The sequence below is a fragment of the Protopterus annectens genome, chromosome 4.part0, assembly GCF_019279795.1.
Source record: "Protopterus annectens isolate FY-2018-M chromosome 4.part0, PAN1.0, whole genome shotgun sequence".
NCBI classification, from domain to species: Eukaryota; Metazoa; Chordata; order Ceratodontiformes; family Protopteridae; genus Protopterus; species Protopterus annectens.
In genome coordinates this window covers 180,041,485-180,066,409 of record NC_056733.1, presented here as the reverse complement: position 1 = coordinate 180,066,409, position 24,925 = coordinate 180,041,485, and the positions used below count along the sequence as shown (strand labels likewise).

At 42.9% G+C, this 24,925-nt stretch overlaps 1 protein-coding gene across 1 annotated transcript in view; it reads left to right on the top strand.

The window, feature by feature from the left end:
- LOC122800230 (dynein axonemal heavy chain 17-like) overlaps positions 1-24,925 on the top strand; it is a 1,294,569-nt gene that overhangs the window by 809,316 nt on the left and 460,328 nt on the right. Inside the window, exon 6 of the mRNA XM_044069723.1 lies at positions 24,077-24,220. Coding sequence (XP_043925658.1) covers positions 24,077-24,220 — 144 coding nt within the window. The remainder of the gene's footprint in view (positions 1-24,076; positions 24,221-24,925) is intronic.

Sequence of the window (24,925 nt, the reverse complement as noted above, 5' to 3'; positions counted from 1 at the left end):
TACTGAAATATTTTTATAACCTATCAGACGTTTTGGGAGCAGGAGGCTGTCTGTCAGGCATACTGCAAGCTGTTAAGAAAACATCCTCAAAGGCAGACAACAAAGGAGGACATGCTGTTAGCTAAGGAAAATCCAGTTATTGCAAATCATAATACCTTTTATGGTAGATGGGGATTTTGTTGAATTTCCACTCAATAAATCCTTCATCTTGTTGATAAAAACTTCTGGAGGGAAGTCTGAAGAAAAACTTTCCTAAGAATAAGAGTCTTCATCTTGAAGAGAATTAATTGAAAAATCACATTCCACCTCCCCTCCCTGCTCATCTGTCTATGAATCATTGTCAGATTGTGAGGGAAATCTTTTCATATTCCTATAAGTAGGCAGTCAAGAAACAGGATTCAACACATTAAAAGGAGAGAGCAACCCCAACAAATATTCCCTGTTCATAGTTAAAGATACAGGAGAAGAAATTTCTCCTTTTACGTTTTTTGGAGATTTCCTGGAAAGGGACCAACCCATAGCCAGAACACTAGCCCAGGAATCAAGTATCTTATCACAGCTAACAGGTACAGCTTCACCTGCTCCATCTTCTAACAACAAGAATGGCTCTTCCCATTCCTGATGAGGGCAACCCTACAGCCACAGGGGATATGGTAGTCTCTTGGTCCTTAGTGGCTTTTCGAGATGCCACACCAAAGGAACCAGGAGCAAAAGACTACTGGTATAAGGAACCAGTTTTGGCCACAACAAAGTCACCCATTGGCAGCTGAGGCAGTGATTCAGCCTGCTGGACACATAAAGACTCTCCAGTGACTTTCTTCTTCTTGTGAATGGGAGAAGCAAAACCTGCAGCGACCAACAATTGCTCCACGTTGAAAGCTAGAATGATGCCTCACAAGTGGGTAGCGGAGCCTGAGTGAAGTCAGTAAGCTTTCTGACAGGAAAATGAAAGTTCTGAGGTAAAACTTTCCAAGAAAGTCCCCAAGAGCACAGAATCCTGCCCCACACGCATACTTATGCTACAGAAAGGTGTAGAAATAACAGTAATAGATTTTTATATTTTTTCACAAAGGCATAACAACAGTAAAATCTCTTCAGCCAAGATTACAATCCAACTATGCAGCATATTCTAGCATAAAATTAAAATTGTCACAGAGAAAACAATGAATATGAAGTTGTTCTATCTTGCCGTTCATTCTTACAGATGGGTTTGGAGCCGATCCTCAGCTCTGAGTTGGCCTTCTACAAAGCTTGAGGTCTTCAGATAGCTTGACGCCAAGTCCCTATCTCATGATGCACCTAGAGTTACCTCAGATCTTGTTTGCCGCTGCAATAGAGCGGAGGTTCTCACTAGCTCAGGCCAGTAAAACCTTTCTTTATTGAAAATATTTGATTAATAATTTCTGTTTTGTATCTTAGATATATAGATATTTAGATAAGCTCTTATAGCTTTTGTGTAGTTCCCTTCCCTTGGTGTGCTCTTCATCTAGTATTTAGCTCTCTTGGCTTTGTTTATTTAGGCCTTGTTTAATGCTTAAATTAGTTGTGTGGTGATAGCTTTAGATTAGTCTTAGAGTTAAAAAGTGACTTTTCTGTCACAACTTTGAATTACCTTACCTTAGAATTTAAACTAAAGTGTGTGCATTAGTAGTTATAGTTGTGTGCATTTATATAGTGACTTCTGTCACAACTTGTTAATATTTACTCTACCATTTAAACAAATCGTTTTGTGTGTGTGCTTGCCAATTAATATTTAGGCTGTAGTTTTAGGAAGGCTTGTTGTTTAATTGTTGTTGAGTGTGTCCATTTTTTTACAGCACCCTACTGACATTGTGCATTTTGAAATGGATGATGATAAAGACAAACACCCTAAGTCAGGGTTCAAAAAATGTCCTAAATGTGGGCAGAAAATGTCTGTCACTGACAGTCGCGTAAATTGTGTTTATTGTTTGGGAGCATTGCATCTCCAGGAAAGCTGCTCCATCTGTCATTCTTCCTCTTCTAGGGTTCTCCAGTAGAGAAAGAGAAAATTGATAGACAGAGGTTTATTTAAACCTTCATTCCAAGAAGCTTTGAGCGACCAAGATGGATCCAGTAAGTGAACAAAGTTCAAGTGCAAAGCACCACTAAAACCAACTGGTAATAAGCAGTAAAATCCACGAACTTCAGGCTCCTTATTTTACTTTAAGTACTTTAATTGTAAATTGACTTCAAAACAACGAAGAAAAGGTAAAACAACAATAAATCAAGCACTTTCACCCAGGCTCTCCCAGGCTTTTTCAAGACAAATTACAAACCATATCCTTTAACCTTTTATACAAGAATATTATGAACAATCATGTGATCAATTAAACATTTAATTAATTCATTGTCACCATTAATTAATGGATTTGGATCCAGTAAGTCCTCAAAGTCTTCCAAGACTTCTACATCTGAGGTTAAGAAATCTAAAAAGTCTTCGACATCAGCTCCACAGACCTCAGAACCGACTGTCTTATCCTTTCGGCGCCGGTCCCTGATTTTGGATCCAGTATCCGAAGTGCCTAAATCTCCACTCTTACAGTTTGTACCACCTTCTATCCACTCATCTCAGTCTTCAATTTGCCTTTCCTTTTTGGATGTGGATCGTGTGGTGCAGAAGCTTTTACAGGCCTTTGCTAAATTCTTATCGGCTCTGACCCAAGCAGCTTTTCCCAGCTACTACTCTTCCTCCTCCGAGCCATACTGGTCCTTCAGAGCCAGAGGAAATGGACTTGTTGATCATGGAGCCTTTGGAACTGACGCCTGCTCCAGTGTCTTCAGCTCCGTTTACTCTGACATCCTCGGCACCGATCGAGGAATCTAGGAGCCGACATTCTCTGGTCAGGTCCAGGGAGGATAGTTGGACCAACTTGTCGCTTTTGGCTCTGCCTCTCGGGGCTTCGGCTCGGATGAGCTCAGCTCATACCTCTGGCTTGGAGCCCACTGTCCCGGTGCCAGGGGTATCGACAGTTTCCTTGGATCCATTGATCCCTCCACATCGGAGCAGAGGTGCCTTCAAAGCAATGAGGAGAGTTATGTTTCCTAAGGCATCTTTGACTTTAGGTCTGGCTTCCTCCTCCCCTAAAAAACCTGTGTCTGCTTCTGCTTCACAGATCCTGGCCAAGTGTAGAGACCCAGAGCCTCAGGAAGCCCCACTGGGTGGCCCTGCTCTTCCGAGACGTCATCAGAAACCCCCACTGATGAGTTTCCCAGGAAGAGAATCTGTAAGAGGAAGCATCTAGACTCCCCACAGTAGTCCCTGACATCTGATACCAACTTGGATGAATCAAAAGGGTCCCCATGGTCCCCTCTGAGGATATCTCATTTGCTGAGATAATGGAAGTCCTTAGGCAGAGGGGTGACTGGCAGTTCACCAACCCTACTGAAGATGAGTCGGTTCTCCTGAAGGCTTTCAGGTCTCCGCCCTTCAATGAGCTTATGCAGCTGGTCTCACAAAGGGTGTGGGAGTCTCCAGACACCATGGAGCCTGTCCCCAGGAGGCCTAATAAATTTATCTCTGCACCCCAGGACAAATCTTTTCTGACCAAGGGTGTGCCAGTTGATGCCATGGTGGTGGCGGTAGCCACCAAAAAGGAAATTTCAGAAACTTCCTCTTCTATCCATCCTCCTAACAGAGATTCTAGGATCATGAATAGATACGGGAAGCACACTTACAGTTCAGTGACTTTTGCACTACATTCGCTCAACTATCTAACCCATTTTACTAGACTGCAAAGCGATCTCCTTAAAGAGCTGGGACATACTCTTCAGGGTACAGTAGCTGCAGATAAAGTTGCCGCCCACCTTGTTACCCTCAACTCCACAGTTAACTCGTCCATGCACCTCATTTTGTACGCAGCTGATGGAATGAGCAGGGCAGCGAGTACAGAAATTTCTCTTAGGAGACAGTACTGGATGTGCTTGTGTTCCTTCACAGAGCCCTTCAAGTCATCCTTTGTAAATACCCCTTTTGATGGCTCGTCCCTTTTCGGGCCTACAGTTAAGGAAACTTTGACCAGGTGTGAGCAGGAAGGAAAGACTGTCTGCCATCAGAGTGCATTTTTCCACCCCTACCAGACCCTAACCCAAGGGTCAAAGGGGAGGAAAGATGTGGTTCTGAAAAGCCCAAGGAGTCTTTCAGGACACAGGTGGTGAACCCCCCTCCAGGGGCAGAGGAGGGGGCAATAATGTAAGACGTCACACTTGCAGCAGAGGGGGTCTGCAAAACCAGGGCAGCAGAGATCATTTCTTTGGGAAGCCCTACCAGCGCTCCTGAAAGGAGGCCTGACTGTCCTATTCTGGAGGCAGTCGGGTGTTGCTTATGCTTATCTTTGTATCCAGACACCTGGCTCAAAATAATAAACAACAACTGGGTACAAAGTATCATTTCCAGAGGATATTTCAGTTCTTTCGCCACACCCCTTCCACTGACAAGAAAAATCCCAGACGTTCCACCCAGTTACAGGGAACAGGCAACAATAGAGGTCCAATTGTTGCTAACAAAAAGAGTCATCCAACCAGTCCCAGCAGACCAGACAGGATCTGGAACTTACTCAAGATTCTTTTTAGTTCCAAAAAGAACAGGAGACTGGAGACCTATATTGGACCTCAGCAGACTAAACAAATCTGTCAAGAAAGAGAAGTTTCGGATGGTCACGCTTCAGTCGATACTTCCCTTTTTAGGGAAAGACAATTGGATGTGCTCTATAGATCTCCAGGATGTGTGCTACCACATAAAAATGGCCAGACCATCCAGGGATCATCTGTGCTTCTGGCTGGGAGCCAATCATTACCAGTTTCGAGCCCTGCCCTTTGGTCTCCGTACAGCCCCCAGAGTGTTCACCAAATGCATGGCAGTGGTCACGACTCACCTGAGACGTTTAGGATTCCAGGTATTTCCGTACCTAGACGATTGGCTCCTCACCGCCACCACCAGGCATCAACTCATTCAAGCCAGGGACACCACTCTTTCACTCTGCAGTCAGCTGGGCATTACAATAAACTCAGAAAAATCTGCCTTGTCGCCATCGCAACATACCATTTTTATCGGAGCAGAATTGGACACCACCATCACCATGTTGAGACTTCCAGTAGAAAGAGTCTTACTACTCCATTAGCAGGACCACATTCTGATATCCAAAAACAAGGCTCCAGCATCAGAAGTACTAAAATTGTTAGGCATGATGGCAGCTGCAATATTGGCCATACCGCTTGGTTGCATGTACATGCGGATTCTGCAGAAGCTGTTGTTCACTCAATGGTCTTACCAAGACTTCCCAATGTCTCACCTTACAATGATCACAAACTCATGCAAAAAGGATTTTCAGTGGTGGTTGACCTCTCTTCATGTCATGATAGGTCGTCCTTTTGTCCTACCCCCACCAGCAGCCTCAGTGACCACAGACGCTTCCCTGATAGGGTGAGGGGGCTTTTTCAGGGAAGAACAGCCCAAGGCACATGGACCGATCAAGAGACACATCTGCATATCAATGTCCTAGAGATGAGAGCAGTACTTTTAGCGTTGCAGTACTTCCAGGACTCTTGTCCTCTGGGTACAATTGTGATTCAGACAGACAACATGTCAGTGGTCTGGTTCTTGAACAAACAAGGAGGAACCAGGTCCTACCCCCTTTGTCGTGAGGCCCTAAGAGTATGGCAGTGGGCTATATCCACCCATCACTTTCTGTTAGCAATGCACATCCCGGGGAAATCCAACGTGATAGCAGACAAGTTGAGCAAAGCAATTCTGTTGCCTCACGAGTGGTCCCTCAAAAAAGAAATAGCGGACAGGATATTCCACAGGTGGGGCCAGCCTTGCTGTGACCTTTTTGCCAGCCACATGAACACGAAATGCAGAAGCTACTTTGCCCTGATTCCCCCTCCGGGAGAATCCCCAAGGGACGCACTCGTACACGATTGGCCTCCGGGTCTCCTCTATGCATTTCCACCAATCCCGTTGATACCCAAGGTACTACAGAAAGCAAAAGCCCTGGGAAGGACCATCATTCTAATAGCCCCTCACTGGCCTCATCAGATTTGGTTCCCCTTCCTTCGACTTCATCTTTTGGAGGACCCTTGGATTCTGGACCCAGTTCCAGATTTTCTGACGCACTCATTGGGGGAACTTCATCCCTCTCTTCAGTGCCTGAAACTGACAGCTTGGCTGCTCCAATTCCCATAATAGCCAGGTTCCATAACCTTTCTAATGAGATGAAACATATTCCCATATCCTCTCATAAATCCTCTATGAGGAAGCTATACCTTAGCAAATGTAAAAAAAAATTCTATATGGGCCTCTCAAAACAACACTGATCCCTATCTAGCCCCTATGGCCTCTATACTAGAGTTCTTTACCATGATTTTCAACAAAGAAGCTACAGCAGCAACAGTTCATGTTCAGCTTGCTGCCATTTCTAGTTTTCACCTTGGATTTGAAGGGTTGAACATTATGTCACACAAACTATCTAAAGCCTTTCTCAAAGGGACCTTTCATCCCAGACCACCTGTGAAATCTCCCTATACCCCATGGAATCTAAATTTTATGCTTTATCACATTATTCTCCTTCCATTTGAACCAGCCTCCTCATGTGATCTCAAATTTTTGTCATGGAAGACTTTCTTTTTAGTAGCTATCAGTTCTGCCTGCAGAGTGCCAGAGCTTCAAGCCTTGTCCATTAAGCCTCCTTATTTGATTTTCCATGCTGACAGAGTCTCACTTCGAACTAACCCCTCCTTTTTGCCTAAAGTTTGCATTGAAGCTAATCTTAATCAAATTATTGATTTGCCAGTTTTCTTCCCCAATCACTCCAACAATTTAGAATATATGCTGCACAAACTTAATGTTCATAGACCGCTCAGATTTTACTTGAATAGAACAAAAGATTTTAGAAAATCTGAACAGGTTTTCGTTTCTTTTTCAGACTCCAGAAAAGGTATGCAAGTGGCTAAAACAACTCTGTCTAAGTGGTTATCTGATTGTATCACATTTGCTTATTCAGTTGCTAATATGCCCTTACAACACAAAATTAAGGCTCACTCCACCAGAGCAGTGACTACATCCTCTGCCTTTTCTGCCAGACTTCATATATATAACATTTGTGCAGTAGCCACCTGGTCAAGACCTCATACCTTTATCACTCATTACAAAGTTGATAGGGCCTCCAGGGACAGGGCCTCCTTTGGGTTCACTGTCCTGAAAAACATACTCCCGTGAGCCACCCGAGATTGATGGTGCTTGGGACACTACCCATCTGTAAGAATGAGTGGCGAGATAGAACAACTTCACATAAAGAAGTTATGTTTACCATAACATTCCATGTGAGTTGTTCATCTCGCCTTCATTCCTACTTCCCACCCTCCTACCCCCTCCAGGGTTTTTCGAAGACCGAGATGCTAGATTCTTCCTGGTTGCTCAACCCTTCTATAGCTTTCTCTTATGGAGTGATAGAATTACATATGGTATTATTATACGCAGCAAACAAGATCTGAGGTAACTGTAGGTGCAGAATGGGATAGGGACTTGGCCTTGAGCTATCTGAAGACCTCAAGCTTTATAGTAGGCCGACTCGGAGCCGAGGATTGGCTCTGAACACATTTGTAAGAATGAAGGTGAGATGAACAACTCACATGGAACGTTATGGTAAGTACATAGCTTCTTTTTTTTTTTTCCTCTGGAAAAAATGATGAACTGGAAACTTTTCCCCAAAAGAGTACCTAATCTGCCCAGCCTTAAAATTATTGCTAGCTGACCATTAGTTTCATGAAGCTGTCAGAGACAGAGCACTTCTGTGGCTAGAAAGCTCTGTAGCTCTTGGCATCCAAACTGCCTTTTTATGTCTCTGCTTGAACTTCTAACAGTTTGAGCACAGTGAAGGTGCTCTAAAACATCGAAAGCTTGCCAGTGGTCATATCCAAGGCAAGGTTATAACCCAAATACCTTAGGTTACTGCAAAAGTAATCTAAATGCTGAATATTATTATTTATTTGTGGTTTGCAGTAATGAGGATGTATTGTATTGGGGAACCTAGAAAAGAAAATATAACAAAAGAAGGCGGATCTTAGAAAAAGTATACAAGAATATCTGGTGTGAATTCAGTAGCAATGAGACAAAATTTGAATATTATTCCCTAAGATGCAATAACTGGTCTAGATTAGATAGAAATGATATTTCACATGAGCATGTGTATTTAATTGAAAGCTTTGAGAACCATCCAATAACTATATCAAATCATGTACCAATGAAACTTGAGGTAAAGATGCAGGTTAATGACATTAAAAATGAAACACAGGTGCTTTTTTACTCATCTGTTAAAAAGAGAGGAATTTAAGGAATGGCTAGTGATATGATTCTAGAATTTTTAGGGAAGACAGAAATTACGTCAGAAGGGTTAGCTAGTGAGTGGGATAAAAATAAAATGGAGGTTTGCGTTAAGATCTCCCTGTCTTCTATTTACTCATTCTTTCCTTATATCTTTAAACTTCTCCCAGCTTAGCTATTTAGAATCACCCCTTGATTATTAATGACAGAGAGGAAGATGAAATAAGGTTTGGAGATAAATTAAGGCAAACCATGAGGGCTGAAAGGAAAAGAGAACACAGAACTAAATAATCCCATTGAAGGGGAGAAGAAAGGGGAAAAAGTTTAAAGTGAGACAGATCAGATTAATTTCAAACTAAAATTAGAGAGACAAGCTGAGCACATAGAGTAATACATAGATAGTGTGATATTATTGGTTGAAATCACTGATATTGGGCAAAGAGTGTTGTATTGAAATAATACAAAGGAAAAAGAAAAGGCTCTCTGCCATCAGTGAAAATGGAAGCATCCCAAGCATGAGAAATGTGCAATATGGAGAGAAAATGTAAATAAAGATCTTTTTTTATGAAAATGGAGTTTAAAACACTGTAGAAATGAGACAGAAAGAGATATGGGAAAGAAGTGATACGAATTATTTAGAGGGTTGACAAAAGATAAAGTACTTCTGAATAAGGTGAATTTGAAAGAACAAGAAAGCACCTGCAGAGTGCTGAAGGGAAAATAAAGATAGTACTTAGATAATATTCATTAGTTTAGAAAGGTTGCTATTAAGTATCTATTTTTATAACTCTAGGGTACAATTTTTAACACAATGACTTAAGCAACAGAAAGGAGAAACATTTGTGTCAAGAAAATAACCAGATATCCCAGAGATATTTTAGATATTTTTGAAATTTTATGAGCAGCTTTATAAAGCTCATGAATGGGGAACCAAGAAAAGGCACAAATGGAAGTACTTATGTTGCATCAAATTATATCAAGGTTACAAGAAGCTGAAGTTCAACAATTAATAGCTGAATGGGCAGATATTAGATAAAAAAAACAGTAATGTGTAATTAATTAACAAGAAAGTCTCCAGGAACAGTTGTTTTCCTGGGGAAATTTGGAAGTTAGAAGGAAAGAAATTATTAAAGATTTGGAAGGTCTTGTTTAACAGTATCTTAAAAGGAGAAGTACCAGCATCTTTGAAGAAAGTTGTGGTGGCTGCATTGTCTATGGGGGTAAAGATCCTTCAGATCTGGCTTCATATAGACCTATTTTGATTATAATCTACTAGTTAAGCGAATGCCAAATATATTGCCAAAGCTGACAGATATGGATCAGTGTGTTTTTGAAGGAGGAGAGAAATATTACATAACATTAATAGAAGGGAGAAACAGAGTGTAAGAAAACACCACTATCATTGGTTGGTTTTGATGAAGAGAAAATATTTGAGTTACCTGGGATTTTTTGACTAGGGCAATGGTAGCATTTACATTTCCTGACAGAATAATAGGCTTAAAAAAGAATATTTGAAGGGTCTGGGGCAAGAATTAATGTGAGATGGTTCCTTTCTGAGAAACTGTGTTTGAAAAGAAGAAGAATCAGGCAGGGATGTCCTCTTTCCCTTTTGTAATTTGCTTTATATTTAGAGACATAAGTAAAGAAAAGAAAGATTCACAAATTCAGAGATATATTTTGTACTTGATAAATCCAGAAAAGGACCATTTTATAGTTGTAAAACATTCTGAGACAATTTTCAGTCTTTTTTGTTTATAAAATAAGTGATGATAAAACAAAGGGTATACCACTGAACTATTTACTCATCTATGAATTGGTTCAGCAATACCCACACTTATGGGGACATAATAAGTTGAAGGAAGCATTCAGGTGTATGAATTAAAGAGGATTCTGTTATGGCAGCTATGAGTGTGTGAGAAAGAGACTAAACAGAAGATTATACAAAAATCTAGAAGCCCTAAGCTCTTGATTATGGATATGAATAGTAAAATAGAAGCAGTAAAACTATTTTAGTCCATCTAGTCTTATGTAATGGTCAAGCATACTTTTATTAACCAGAGGAGAAGTTGTGGATGGTAATTAATAAAGAGTGGAAGGAATTTACTTGGGAGGAAAAGAGGGCAAGGGTGAAATGGGATAAGTTGATTCTCCTCCCTAAAACAAGGTGGTTTAAGGATACCTGATTTAAAGGGATGCTTTACAGGTACTCGGTTACATAACTCAGTCAGAAAGTTATAAACCAAAGTGGAAAAGAAACGAATGAGAATGAAATTAGGGGGAGTTTGAGAAAATGATAAATAGGCAGTCTACGATTTTGAATGCAGATCTTAAAAGGAAAATAACAGCAACCATACATAATAGTATATTCATAAAGTAGCAGAAAGTATTCTAAGGACTAAACCAGTGCAGAAATGGAGAAAGGAGATTTTATCAATAGGGATAATGTCAAGCAGGGGTATAGAAAATAGGTAAGAGGGGGCTAGAAGTTGCTGGAGAAAATTAGCAAAAGGAACTAAGAGCAAATAACTTCAGATAGAAAGGTAACAGAGTGGGATGAGGCTAAGCTGAACTACAAATCCTATCAGGGACTGATACAGTATTTTTTGTATGTGTTTGTATAGATATTTTTATACCCCAAGTAGACTTAAGAGGATTTTCACTCTGATAAATACCAAATGCTGAAATTATTATGGGGAGAAAACTGATAATTGGAAACATGTTTTCTTTTTTTTTTAATGTAACAAGATGGAAGATTTAAAAAAATAATTACAGAGTGCATTGACTGAAATGCTGGGGGAAGAGATTGTTGTAAATAAGGAAAGTTTTCTTTTGAGTTAGGATATAGGATCAGAGTTGCCCAAACACAGTAAGGAATTGCTAAGTTTAATGCTGCTGACTTCCAAAAAACAATTACTGGAGAATGAAAATTGAAATCTAAAACAACTGTAACTGAAGTATGGATATTGTAAAGGAGAGAAAAGAACAGGATGTGCTATCTTTAGAAAGGTGGAGGAGTAAATTTCATAAAAATAAATGGAATTTGTTGGAAAAATACACAATGAATAATGTTCAGGAGGATGAATGAAGTTTAAAGGAAGTCAGAAATTAAGCAATTTATGTAATGTTGGAGTGAACCTAGCCACTGGGGATGCACAAGCCAGTGCTTTTCTATGTGTCGATGCCAAGCATGGATAAATGAAGAGAGTTCCATCAGGAAGGGCATCCAGTGTAAACTTTTGCCAAATGACATATGTGGACAACAATACAGATTTCAATACCAGATCAGTCAAGGCCCAGGTTAACAACGACCACCACCAGTACTGTTTGCCAACAGGGTACTGGCGGAAATTGGGCTACTGTTGATTAAAAGAGAAGGGGAAGAAGAGGGGGAAGGCATGCCCAATGGCAGGAAGAGAGGAGGAAGGTTAGGAGTGTGGTAGTGAGAGGAGGAACTTTGAATGTTAGCAGTATGACTGGTATAGGGAGAGATCTAGCTGATATGATGGAGAGGGAAGGTTGATATATTGTGAGTGCAAGAGACCAGATGGAAGGGGAGTAAGACCAGGTGTGTCGAAGGTGGGTTCAAAATGTTCTACCATGGTGTGGATGAAAGGAGAAATGGGGTAGGGGTTATCCTGAAGGAACAGTATGTCAACAGTGTTTTGGAGGTGTAAAGAGTGTCAGATAGAGACATGTTTATGATGAATGTTGATGTTAAGTTGTCAATCTCGCCTTCATTCTTGCTGGGTGGGGTTCGGAGCCGATCCTCGGCTCAGACTCGGCACTTGCTTAGCTTGAGAACTCCTTTTACCAGCTCGAGGCAACCCTATATCCCATGATGCAAGGCAAGACTACCTCAGATCTCGTTTGCCGCTTTGCGAAGAGGTCTCTTTTTTTGCCAGCTCAGGTGAGTTTGATATTTCAAACAGTTTAGTCTAGGGTTTTACTCTCCCTTTCTTCTTAGTATTAGATAGTGTGTAGTTTTTCTACTGCCCACCCTATTTCCCCTTTAATTAAATTTTAAAGTTAAAATTGTAAAGTTAAAAATATTTTCAGTTAGGCCTAGGCCTCCCTGTTCTTAATCCCTACCTGTGTGTGTGTTTTTGGGATTAATAGTGTGACTGTTTTAGTGTGTGTGTGTGTGTGTGTGTTTTTTTTTCTTAGACTATGTCTAGGGAAGGAAAGGTCTCAGGCTTCAAGAAGTGTGACTCGTGCTGTCAGAAGATGTCTCTGACAGACGGTCACACTTCTTGTGTTTACTGCCTGGGGCCTTTACACCTGCAGGACTCCTGTGCCATATGTCATTCTTTTAGCCAGAGAGTCCTGCAGGAGAGGAGGAACAAGTTAATCCTCCGTGGCTTATTAAAGCCAGAAGGTTCACCCACTAAGACTGGGTCAGGTAAACCTTCCAAGCCACCTAAGGTTCAGGCTACAGTGGTTAAGCCTTCCCCGGTGGCTCCGACTCCTTTGGAGTCGAGATCGGCTCCGGCTGGAGCCGATCTTTCTTCTTCTGATGTGGTAGTGTCGGTTCCTACCAGCTCCGACACTCAGTCTACAGTTGCCTTGTCGGCTCCGGCTGGTGCCGACGTGTTATCCAGTATCGGAGCCAAAAAGTCTTCGGCTCCATCTGGAACCCAGAGGACGTCGGCTCCGATGGCTTCGTCCAAGAAGAGATCTCAGTCCCCTTCTTTGGAGTCGATCCACTCGGCTCCGAGGTCTCCTCTTTTGTCGGAACGGAGTCATCGGAGCTGATCTTCGAGATCTTCCAGGCTGTCTGACCACGATTTAGAGAGGGTGGTAAGCAGGCTGTTGAAGTCACAGGCACTAGCCCAAATGCTCCATAGCCTGTCTCAGCAGACTTGCTCTTCCCCTTGAACTTCCTCCTCCGACTCTCCTCCAGAGTTCGGAGCCGGAGCTTCTCGGGACAGCGACAGTGTCGGCGCCGGAGCCGATACATCCCCTTTCGGCTCCGTCGTCTTCGGCTCCGATCTCCTCCATGAGACCTTCCTTGGAGGGATCCAGTCGTCGAGTTTCCCTTGTCGGCTCCGAGGGGGCTAGTGGCATCGGACCCTTGTCCGACCCCGCTCTCCCTCTCGGGGCTTCGGCTTTGGTAAGCTCGGCACCGACATCGGCCTCGGAGCCTTCTGTCTCAGTGGAGCCGGGAATTCCTGTTTCTTCGGAACGGGAGTATTCTGGTCTCCCTGGGAGGGGAGCCTTTGAGGTGATGAGGAGTGTCCTGGCACCTGAGCCAGGTCAACGGTCCATCCCTTTAGCTCCTCCCTCTTCGGTGCCTGTTGATGTCTCTTGCCAGCCTCTTGCTCTCAGGCCCAGGGATCCATCGCCCCAGGTTTCCCCATTGGGAATAACTTCCTCTTCCGAGGTTTCTCCTGATCCTGCAGGGGAACCCCCGCGGAAGACGACGTGTAAGAGGAAACACACAGACTCCCCTGAGTCTACAACATCTGATACCGACTTAGATGAGTTGGAGGGTTCCCCTCGGTCCCCCTCTGAGGATGTCTCCTTTTCAGACATCCTTGAACTCCTCAAACAGAGGGGGAACTGGCCTTCCATTGACCCCTCCGAGGATGAGTCGGTATACCTGGAGGCTTTTGGATCCCGACCCTCCACCTCCTGGGTGTCTCCGCCTTTCGACCCACTCATGCAGGTAGTGGCTCGGAAGGCGTGGGCAGCCCCGGATTCTATGGAACCTGTCCCCAGGAGGCCATCCAAATTTATTACGGCCCCTTCAGACAAGCAGTTTCTTTCTAAGGGCATCTCTGTGGATGCTATGGTGGTGGCGGCGGCCACCAAGAAGGAACTTGTGGATCCTTCCATGCCTGTCCATCCTCCTAACAAAGATTCTAGGACCATGGCTAGGTATGGCAAGCGGATGTTTTCTTCAGTGACCTTTGCTATGCGTTCGCTGAACTACCTTTGTCATTTCACCAGACTTCAAAGAGATATTCTCAAGGAACTAGGTGAAGTGGTTCAGGATCCTTCAGCTGCTGGGGCTCAAGACAAGATTGCCTCACAGCTAGCAATCCTAAATTCTTTAACCAACTCCTCCATGCGGCTCATATCCTATGCAGCTGATGGAGCGAGCAGAGCCGCAGGCACAGGAGTGGCTCTTAGACGTCAGGCCTGGATGCGGCTTTGTAATTTCGCGGACCCCTTTAAGGCGTCCTTCACCAATACCCCCTTTGACGGTTCGGCTTTGTTCGGACCTCAGGTGAAGGAAACCTTGACCAGGTGTGAGCAAGACGGCAAAACTCTTTCTGCCGTAGGAGTCCATTTTTCCACCCCTTCTAGACCCTATCCCAAGGGTCAGAAAGGAGGAAAGATGTGGTTCCGTAAAGCCCAAGGAGCAATGCCGGACACACGTGGTCAGTTTACCCCCAGAGGCAGAGGGGGTAACAATAATAGACGCCGCCCTAGAGGCAGGGGGGGTCCCCAGAATCAGGGCAACAGGGAGCCTCTTCCTGATAAGCCCTTTCAGCACCCCTGAGGTGTTGCCCGACTGTCCACCCTTGGAGGCAGTCGGGGGAAGGATATCGCTGTACCCAGTAGCCTGGCGTTCCCTCTCACAAGACATGTGGGTACAGTCGATCATATCCGAGGGTTACAAAATCCCCTTCGAAAGGTATCCCGTACCTCACCAATCCCTTCCAGACATCTCACCCAGTCAAAGGGATTTGGCAAAACAGGAGGTTTCAAAGCTCCTAGAAAAAAGAGCCGTCCAGACTGTTCCAGCAGACCAAGTAGGATCCGGCGTCTACTCGAGATTCTTTTTGGTCCCCAAAAGGACGGGAGATTGGAGACCTATTTTAGACCTGAGCAATCTAAACAGATTTGTCAAGAAGGCAAGATTCCGGATGGTCACGCTTCAGTCCATTCTCCCCTTTCTGGGCAAGGACAACTGGATGTGCTCGATAGACCTTCAGGACGCGTACTATCACATAAAGATACACAGACGCTCCAGGAGGTTTCTCCGCTTTTGGCTAGGGACCAGTCATTATCAATTCAGAGCCCTGCCCTTTGGCCTCACTTCAGCCCCCAGAGTGTTTACCAAATGCATGGCAGTGGTTACAGCTCATCTGAGACGTCAAGGATTCCAGGTGTTTCCTTATTTAGACGACTGGCTCCTCTCCGCCACCACCAAGCATCAGCTTCTTCAGAGCAGAGACTACACTCTGCAGCTTTGCAAAAGGTTGGCAATATCGGTGAATTTCGAAAAATCTTCTCTGCTGCCTTGCCAATCTATCACCTTTATAGGCGCAGAATTAAACACCGTCAGTATGTTAGCCAGACTAACAGATCATTGAATTCTGGACATCCAAAAATACGTTCGGATCTTATTGCAGAGCAGCAAAGTCAAAGCCAGATTGGTTCTGAAGGTTCTAGGTCTTATGGCTGTGGCCATTGTACTTCTACCATTAGCTCGCTTCCACATGCGTCTTCTGCAGTGGATGTTATTCACTCAGTGGTCGTTCCAGAACCTTCCCATGAGGCACGAAATCTTGGTTACATAATCGTGCAGGACTCATCTAACCTGGTGGATATCTTCCCCTCTACTTCATCAGGGCCGACCATTTGTTCCCCCTCCTCCGGTTGCCACAGTCACTACGGATGCCTCTCTGATCGGGGGGGGGGGGGACATTATCAGGGCAGGATGGTCCACGGGACTTGGCAACCCATAGAATACCATCTGCACATAAATGTCCTGGAGATGAGAGCGGTGCTTTAAACGTTGCAAGCCCTCAACGACTTTCTTCCCGCGGGGACTATTGCAGTTCAAACGGACAACATGTCTGTGGTCTGGTACATCAACAAGCAGGGCAGGACCAGGTCCTATCCTTTGTGTCGAGAAGCTCTCAGACTTTGGCAATGGGCAATCTCCTCTCATCGGTTTCTGATAGCAACGCACATCCCCGGCAGGTCCAACCTCTTAGCGGACAGACTGAGCAGAGCCATTCTCATGCCTCACGAGTGGTCTCTCAATCAATTGGTAGTGGACGAGATATTTCTGAAGTGGGGCACCCCTTGTTGCGACCTTTTTGCTACACCCCAAAACAACAAATGCCCGGACTTCTTCACCCTCTTTCCCCTACCAGGCCAACCCCTGAGAGACTCTCTAACCCAGGATTGGCCCAGGGACTTCTGTACGCCTTTCCTCCTTTCCCCTTAATTCCACAGGTCATTCAGAAAGCTACCTTTTTGAGAGCCAAGTTGATTCTCATTGCCCCTTACTGGCCTCAACAAATTTGGTTTCCGACCCTACATCATCACCTCCTGGTGCAGCCTTGGCATCTGGACCCAGTTCCGGATCTTCTGATCCACCAATCGGGTCAACAGCACCGGGCCATTCGTTCTCTCAACCTCACTGCTTGGTTGCTCCACTTCCTTCCCTAGCCAGGCTTCCTATGATCTCTGATCCTGTCAGAGATATCTTAATAGCTTCCTTGAAGTCATCCACCAGAATGGTTTATGCTAGCAAGTGGCGACGTTTTTCCCTATGGGCAAACTCCAGGCACATTGATCCTTTTACTGCACCTGTGCATTCTGTTTTAGATTTTCTGGCTGAAGTTTTTCAGTCAGGATCTTCTTCATCAACAGTTAAAGTTCAACTGGCGGCGATTTCCAAATATCATGTTGGCTTGCAAGATCATAACATTATGTCGCATAGACTATGCAAAGCTTTTCTGAGAGGAGTTTTTCTCCTAAAGCCTCCAATAAAACATCCTCCTCCACAATGTGATCTGAATTTGATGTTAGCATCCTTGATTTTACCCCCCTTCAAACCGTCTGCTTCATGCTCCTTAAAGTTACTGACCTGGAAAACAATATTCTTACTGGCTGTCACTTCAGCAAGGAGGGTATCCGAAATTCAAGTTCTCTGCATCCGTTCCCCTTACTTGGTTTTTCACAAGGACAAGGTATCCTTGAGAACAAATCCATCCTTTCTGCCCAAAGTTGTTTCTCAAACTAATATTAATCAATCCATCGATCCACCAGTTTTTTTCCCAAATTATTCTGACAGAGCTGAACAAAAACTTCATTTTTTGGATGTCCATCGTCAGCTCAGATATTATTTGCATAGAACTAAACAATTCAGGAAATCAGATCAATTATTTGTCTCCTATGCAGAAAACAGGAAAGGTCTCCCAGTATCAAAAGTGACCTTATCCAGATGGTTGTCTTCCGCTATTTCTTATGTGTATTCGCTCAGAGGCAAGCAACTACCCTCAAAACCAAAGGCACACTCAACCAGGAGCCTATCCACTTCTACAGCCTTTCAGGATAGGCTACCCATTGATACCATTTGTGCAGCAGCTACTTGGGCCACTCCTCATACCTTTGTCTCTCATTACAAATTAGATTTGGCCTCCAGGGACAGAGCCAGTTTTGGTTCCACAGTACTCAAGAGTCTGTTCCATTGAGCCACCCGAGATACAGGTGCTAGGGACGCGGTCCCATCCAGCAAGAATGAAGGCGAGATTGACAACTTAACATTTAGAAGTTATGTACCTACCATAACGTTCCATGTTAGTTGTCTTCTCTCGCCTTCTTTCTTGCGTCCCTCCCTCCTTCCCCCTGGCCTGGACAGATCTTGAAGAGTTTCTCTTTATCAGATTCACTCTCCTTAGTTCTTTAGAGAGTCTATCTTAAGAACTTTTTGCCTAGTTCTTCTAGGCTAGTTTTGCTCTTCCTTTGGGATTAGTATTATTGGCAGGGTTATTTAGCTACCAAACGAGATCTGAGGTAGTCTCGCCTTGCATCATGGGATATAGGGTTGCCTCGAGCTGGTAAAAGGAGTTCTCAAGCTAAGCAAGTGCCGAGTCAGAGCCGAGGATCGGCTCCGAACCCCATCCAGCAAGAAAGAAGGCGAGAGAAGACAACTAACATGGAACGTTATGTTAGGTACATAACTTCTAATTAGTGCATATGCTCCACAAGTTGAGTGTGTAATGGATGAGAAAGAAAAATTTTGGAGTGAGTAGGATGAAATGGTAGAGAATGGTGATTGGAGCAGATTTCAATGGGCATGTTGGTGAAGGGAAAAGAGGGGATGAGGAAGTGATGGGTAGGTATGGTGTTAAGGAAAGGAATGCAAAAGGTTAGATTGTAGTGGATTTTGAGAAAAGGATAGGCATGGCTGTAGTGAATATGTATTTTAATAAGAGGGAGGAGCATAGGGTGATGTACAAGAGTGGGGGAACATGCAAACGGGTGGATTATATCCTATGCAGGGGGTTCAGACTGAAGGAGATTGAAGACTGTAAAGTAGTGAGAGGGGAAAGTGTAGTTAGGCATCATAAAATGGTGGTCTGTAGTATGACATTGGTGATCAAGAAGAGGAGGAGGAGTGTGAGGGTAGTGCCAAGGATCAAATATTGGAAGTTGAAAAAAGGTGATTGTGAGGTGGAGTTCATGGAATAGTTAAGACAGGCACTGTGTGGCAGTGAAGAGTTACCAAATAGCTGGGTAACTACAGCAGAGCTGGTAAGGGAGACAGGTAGAAAGGTGCTTGGTGTGACATCTGGACAGAGGAAGGAAGACAAGGAGACCTGGTGGTGGAATGAGGAAGTACAGGAGAGTATACAGAGAAAGAGGTTGGCAAAGAAGTGGGATTGTCAGAGAGATGAAGAAAGTAGACAGGAGAATAAAGAGATGAGCTGCATGGCAAAGAGAGAGGTGGTGAAGGATAAGGTGTATGGAGACTTATATGAAAGGTTGGACACTAAGGAGGGAGAAAAGGACCTGTACAAATTGGCTAGATAGAGGGGCCAAGCTGGGAAAGATGTGCAGCAGGTAAGGGTGATAAAGGATAATGAGGGAAATGTACTCACAAGCGAGGAGAGTGTGTAGAGCTGATGGAAAGAGTACTTTGAGGGGATGATGAATGAAGAGAATGAGAGAGAGAGAGAGAGAGAGAGAGAGAAGGTTGGATGATGTGGGGATAGTGAATCAGGAAGTGCAATGGATTAGCAAGGAGAAAGTAAGGACAGCTATGAAGAGGATGAAGAATGGAAAGGCTGTTGGTCCAGATGACATACCTGTGGAAGCATGGAGGTATTTAGGAGAAATGGCAGTGGAGTTTTTAACCAGATTGCTTAATGAAATCTTGAAAAGTGAGAGGATGTCAGAGGAGTGGAGAAAGTGTTTTGGTACTGAATGTTAAGAATAAGGGTGATGTGCAGAGCTGTAGTAACTACAGCGGGATAAAATTGATCCGTCACAGCATGAAGTTATGGGAAAAATTAGTGCAAGCTAGGTTAAGAAGGGAAGTGATGATTAGTGATCAGCAGTATGGTTTCCTGCTGGGAAAAGAGCACTACAGGTGTGATGTTTGCTCTGAGAGTGTTGATGGAGAAGTATAGAGAAGGTCAGAAGGAGTTGCATTGTGTCTTTGTGGACTTAGAGAAAGCATATGACTGGGTGCTTAGAGAGAAGTTGTGGTATTGTATGAGGAAGTTGGGAGTTGCAGAAAAGTATGTAAGAGTGGTACAGGATATACTATACGAGGGTAGTGTGACAGCTGTGAGGTCTGCAGTGGGAGTGACAGATGTGTTTAAGTTGGAGGCGGGATTACATCAAGGATCAGCTCTGAGCCCTTTCTTATTTGCAATGGTGATGGACAGGTTGACAGACGAGATCAGACAGGAGTCCCAGTGGACTATGATGTTTGCAGATGACATTGTGATCTGTGGTGAGAGTAGGGAACAGGTTGAGGAGACCCTGGAGAGGTGGAAATATGCTCTAGAGAGGACAGGAATGAAGTTCAGCATGACTAAGACAGAATATGTGTGTGTGAAAAAGAGGGAGGATAGAGGAATGGTGAGAATGCAGGGAGTAGAGTTGGTGAAGGTGTATGAGTTTAAATACCTGGGATCAGCAGTTCAGATTAATGATGAGTGTATAAGAGAGGTGAAGAAGAGAGTACAGGCAGGGTGCAATGGGTGGAGAAGAATGTCAGGAGTGATTTGTGACAGACGGGTACCAGTAAGAGTGAAAGGGAAGGTCTACAAGAGGGTAGCAAGACCAGCTATGTTATATGGGTTGGAGATGGTGGCATTGACAAAAAGGATGGCGTCAGAGCTGGACATGGCAGAGTTAAACATGTTAAGATTTGCACTGGGTGTGACGAGGATGGACAGGATTAGGAATTAGTATATTAGAGGGTTAGCTCAGGTTGGAATGTTTGGAGACAAAGCCAGAGAGTCGAGACTGTATATTCGTTTGGATATGTGCTGAGGAGGGATGCTGGGTATATTGGGAAAAGGATGCTAAGGATGGAGCTGCCAGGTAAGAGGAAAAGAGAAAGGCCTAAGATAAGGTTTATGGATGTGGTGAGAGAGGCCATGCAGATGATGGTGCAGTGGTGCAGTGGTAGCATAGTCACCTCACAGCAAGAGGTTTTCCTGTTCAGTTCTCGGCTGGGGTGCCTTCTGTGTGGAGTCTGCATGTCCTCCCTGTGTTCGTGTGGGTTTCCTCCGGTTACTCCGGTTTCCTCCCACGTTACAAAAACATGCATCTGGACCCTTTCTCCCTGGGCCTCCGCTGAAAATTGGTTTTGTTCCAAGTCGGACTTTCCCATTTAACAAATGTTAAATAAATAAATAAATGAACAGAGTAACATGTAGAGGACAGGAAGAAATGGAAACAGGTGATCTGCTGTGGTAATCCCTAATGGGAACAGCTGAAAGAAGAATAAGAAGATATAATGTTGGAGTGAATTAAAATTGTTAAAAATAATATTGTACTGCATGCCAATACATTGGAAACTGTTACTACAGTTTGTTTTTTTTCTTATTAATATATGTAAGCATCCATTGTCACTTAAAATGTGATGATTTAATAATGATGTTTTAAAAAGGATGGGGACTGCTGTGAATTTATATTAAAAATATTTCAATCAGCAACACTATTCACAATTAGTATAAAAGTGCTTAAAATTGAATAAAACTTTCCCTGGTGCTAGCGGGATCAGAAGTAGCTCAGTCCAGCAATACATACCTCTGTAAGATTCCCTATAGCTATATGATTATGTATCAACATATACACTCCATTCTTCTCTAATTGTGACTTTTTATACTTGTTTAGCGACAACTTGTCCAAATAAATTTTCCTTTTTTAACAAAACAAAAAAAAATTATATTAAATTATCACTTATTACATAGGCAATCATACAGTTATATAAATGAAAACTAACTATATTGACATATTTTCAGTTTCAAATATTATACATCACTTATGATTTATCCAGTCATTATCAGTCAAACATTTGATAGCTTATTCATATCCTGCCTTCTTTTAGACCTCATTCCTCCTTGAGAATGTTACTCTGCACATATTGTTCCTACAATTCCCATTTTTTTCTATGTAATTTACTCCTACCAATTTCTAAATATCCCATTTCCAATTGTTTTATCTCTGTTACTATATTCACTACTTTTAGTACAGTTGATTTAGACTTTGATTTCTGTTTTCTAGTAATTGCCTTTTTGGCAGCCACCATAATTAGACTCAGCAAGTCCTTACTATCTCTAGATAATTCTGATTTTGCACCATAGCTCAAAAAAATCATTTCCATATTTATACCAATTTGCTCACCCAGTACTTCTGATATAGTAGTCTGCAGGGAACTTTTAAAGTTTGCCAACTCATTGCACTCACAAACAAATATGTTTCCAATAACCTCTTTCTTCCGCATGACAGCTCCAACATTTGCTATCTACCTGAGGAAAACTTCTTTGGAGTCTACTTAGGGTATAAAAATACCTACGTAAACAATTCCAAGAAATGGTCCAAAATCTTCTAGACTTTGTTGCATATTTGGGATTCAAACATATATATCCCCTGTTGTTTCATTGTGAATAGCTTATGCAGTCTCTTTGCCTAATCCTTTCTAACCTCCTCCGACTGATTCTTATGGTTATCATGCAATATTTTATATGCTGTACTAATTATCCCTTTTTAACAGCAGCTTCTGTTCTAGATTCTACTAAAAACTCTACCAGTGCTAGTCTTTCACTTAGGATTCCCTTATTTCTTTCTGTTTGCCTATACTCTGATATCAGTCCTTGACAGGGAAGGCAATCTCTAGCCTGCAATCCAAATAAATTCTTGGCCTTTTCCCTTTCTGTCTCCCTCTCTAAATATTTGCTCCCAATACCTTGGTTCCTTTGCCAATTTCCTCCAGTAAATTCCAGACCCCTCTTGGCTATTGCCTGTGTCCCTAATTGGAGTCATCCCTATCAACAGAATCTCCTTTCTACATTCCCATGTTGGCTTAGTTCTTATAATACTTTCTGCTACTTTATTAATATAATATTCTGTATGACTGTTTTTATTCTCCTTAAAGATCTGCATCCGAAATACCAGTCTCTCCTTGTTTCTTGAGCCCCCCCACCCCATTTCATCATCATCATCCCTTTCCATTTTGAATTAAAGCTTTCTGCTTGTGCTGTGTATAGGAACCTTAACTGTGTAACTCTGAAATACCCCTTCAAATCAGGTAATCCCAAGCCACCTTATTCTGCCTTCAGTGAATTTTGAGAGAGGAGAAGAGACTCAGAAAGGAGATGGGTTAGGTGATATGTCTTGTGCTGATGCAGGAGCATTTGGCTTGGATGAAGAAGTGGATGAAAATAATTTACACTTCTCAGAGAAATACTTTCAGTATCTTTCAAGAAGTCGGACACTGTGTTGGTAACAAATAGATGTAATTCTTTTTAAAAAGGTATGTTTTTCCCCAAAATGATTTCCAGCAGTCTAAAATATTTATATTCACCAATGTGATGCATAGCTGTTAAAATATGCATTCATTACACCAGCTTTCTGAATCAACTTTTCATCTTGTATAGTACTAAAAGTTGCAGCTTAGTTGTGCCTGGGCAGCTTGGTGTATGAATGTTGCCATATGCCTCACTGTTGGTCTGATGGAAACTTATGGGTTGCTCACAGTGTGTTTGCTCTTTATCTTATCCTTGGTTTGCAGGCAGTGTTCTGCAATTTCTAGTTTCAGAGTCTCAGGCTAGCCTCTTATAATAAATTAGTGTATGCTGTCATCTACTGGACAAATCAGGTATACAGAGACAGAGGTGCAGATTATTGTTAAGGGGAATTCTGGTAAATATAAGCCCAGCAAAGTTAACAATATGGCACCAAAAAGACCAGAAAGAAGAATCAGTTGTCATTATGGTTAGTACCTCAGCTAATTGTATTTTCCATGACTGAGAATGAGCATTTTTTTCCAGAATGTTTTTGGACTCCCATCAGAATCAGTATATTACAATCCCCCATTATATGCATGGATAATTCTTCACACATTAAGAGTAACGTCCTGGGGAATAGTTCTATGTATACAAATTGAACTGCTAATTCCACAGTCATGTAGATTCCCTTTGATTATATTTGTAATGCTGCCTCTTGAAAAGCATTCTTTACCTTTAGCAGGCTGTATTATTTCAAGGCAGGAGTCAATGCCAAGTCTGTGGTCCTCAGGATCACATTTTCTTATTTAGTACTTTTTGCACACCTCCTTGAATGGATATTGGTTAAATATCTACAAGTTAAGTCACCTAGAAGGATGCACCAAACACACGGGGAATATTGTATAAGGTAAGTAGCATTTCCTGAGTTATTACTAGCATTTATAAAGCTTAACATATATTGCAGCATTCTGAAAAAACAGTTCTCAAGTCTCTAAAAACAGTGTTTTCTTGAAACATTTTTTAGGGAGAACTCACTATTACATCAGCAATGGAAGACCTTTTCAATTCTATTTTTTTTGACAATGTACCTGAATCGTGGGTAAAACGTGCTTACCCATCTCTCCAAGGCTTAGGAGCATGGTTTGCCGACCTGCTGCTTCGAATTAGGGTGAGTCTGTCCATAGTTCATCATTTAAACACATCAAATGCAATATTGTTTGTTTTCTATATGATTTTCCCCCCTCTGCCTGTTGACCATCAGCCATGCCCATTTGTTCCACCACCTAGTTAATCCGTAGAGATACAGAGACATGGTTTGGAGAGGTCATCATACAAGAAGCCTCAGCAATGGTTTGTGCCCACACTAGCTCTCAGGCAATATTTATATTTATTAAGGCTTAATCCATCCCCTATGCTAGAACTGAAAGATAAACCCCATTATCTTTGGAAACACAGTGCCGTCCCCATTGTGGGTGCACATGCCTGTGCACTCACAATGAGACTTACTGCCCAAGCTATTTGGTGTCTAAATTCCCAACCCTGGGATCGCCTCTTGCCCACCAACCCCTCCTCTAATGGACTGTGGCATTAGATGGTACTGGCCCATCCCTTTCCCTCCCAGGATAGCATAAACATCACCCCCAGCTGTCTCAAGCACCCAGGCTACTGATTGATCTCATATTGGGTTCCCTGGACAGTAGATGTAGCTTTGTCCCCTACATCACTGGGATTAGAAAACATAATACAATCTGTAGCTATTTCCAATGACATATAGGAATAAAGCCCTGACTATGGCCAAGGTGACCCAACTTCAGTTAGTGGCTTAGCTGTCTTTTCAATACGGCAGGGGAAAATGATGTGAATGGGGAGTGTC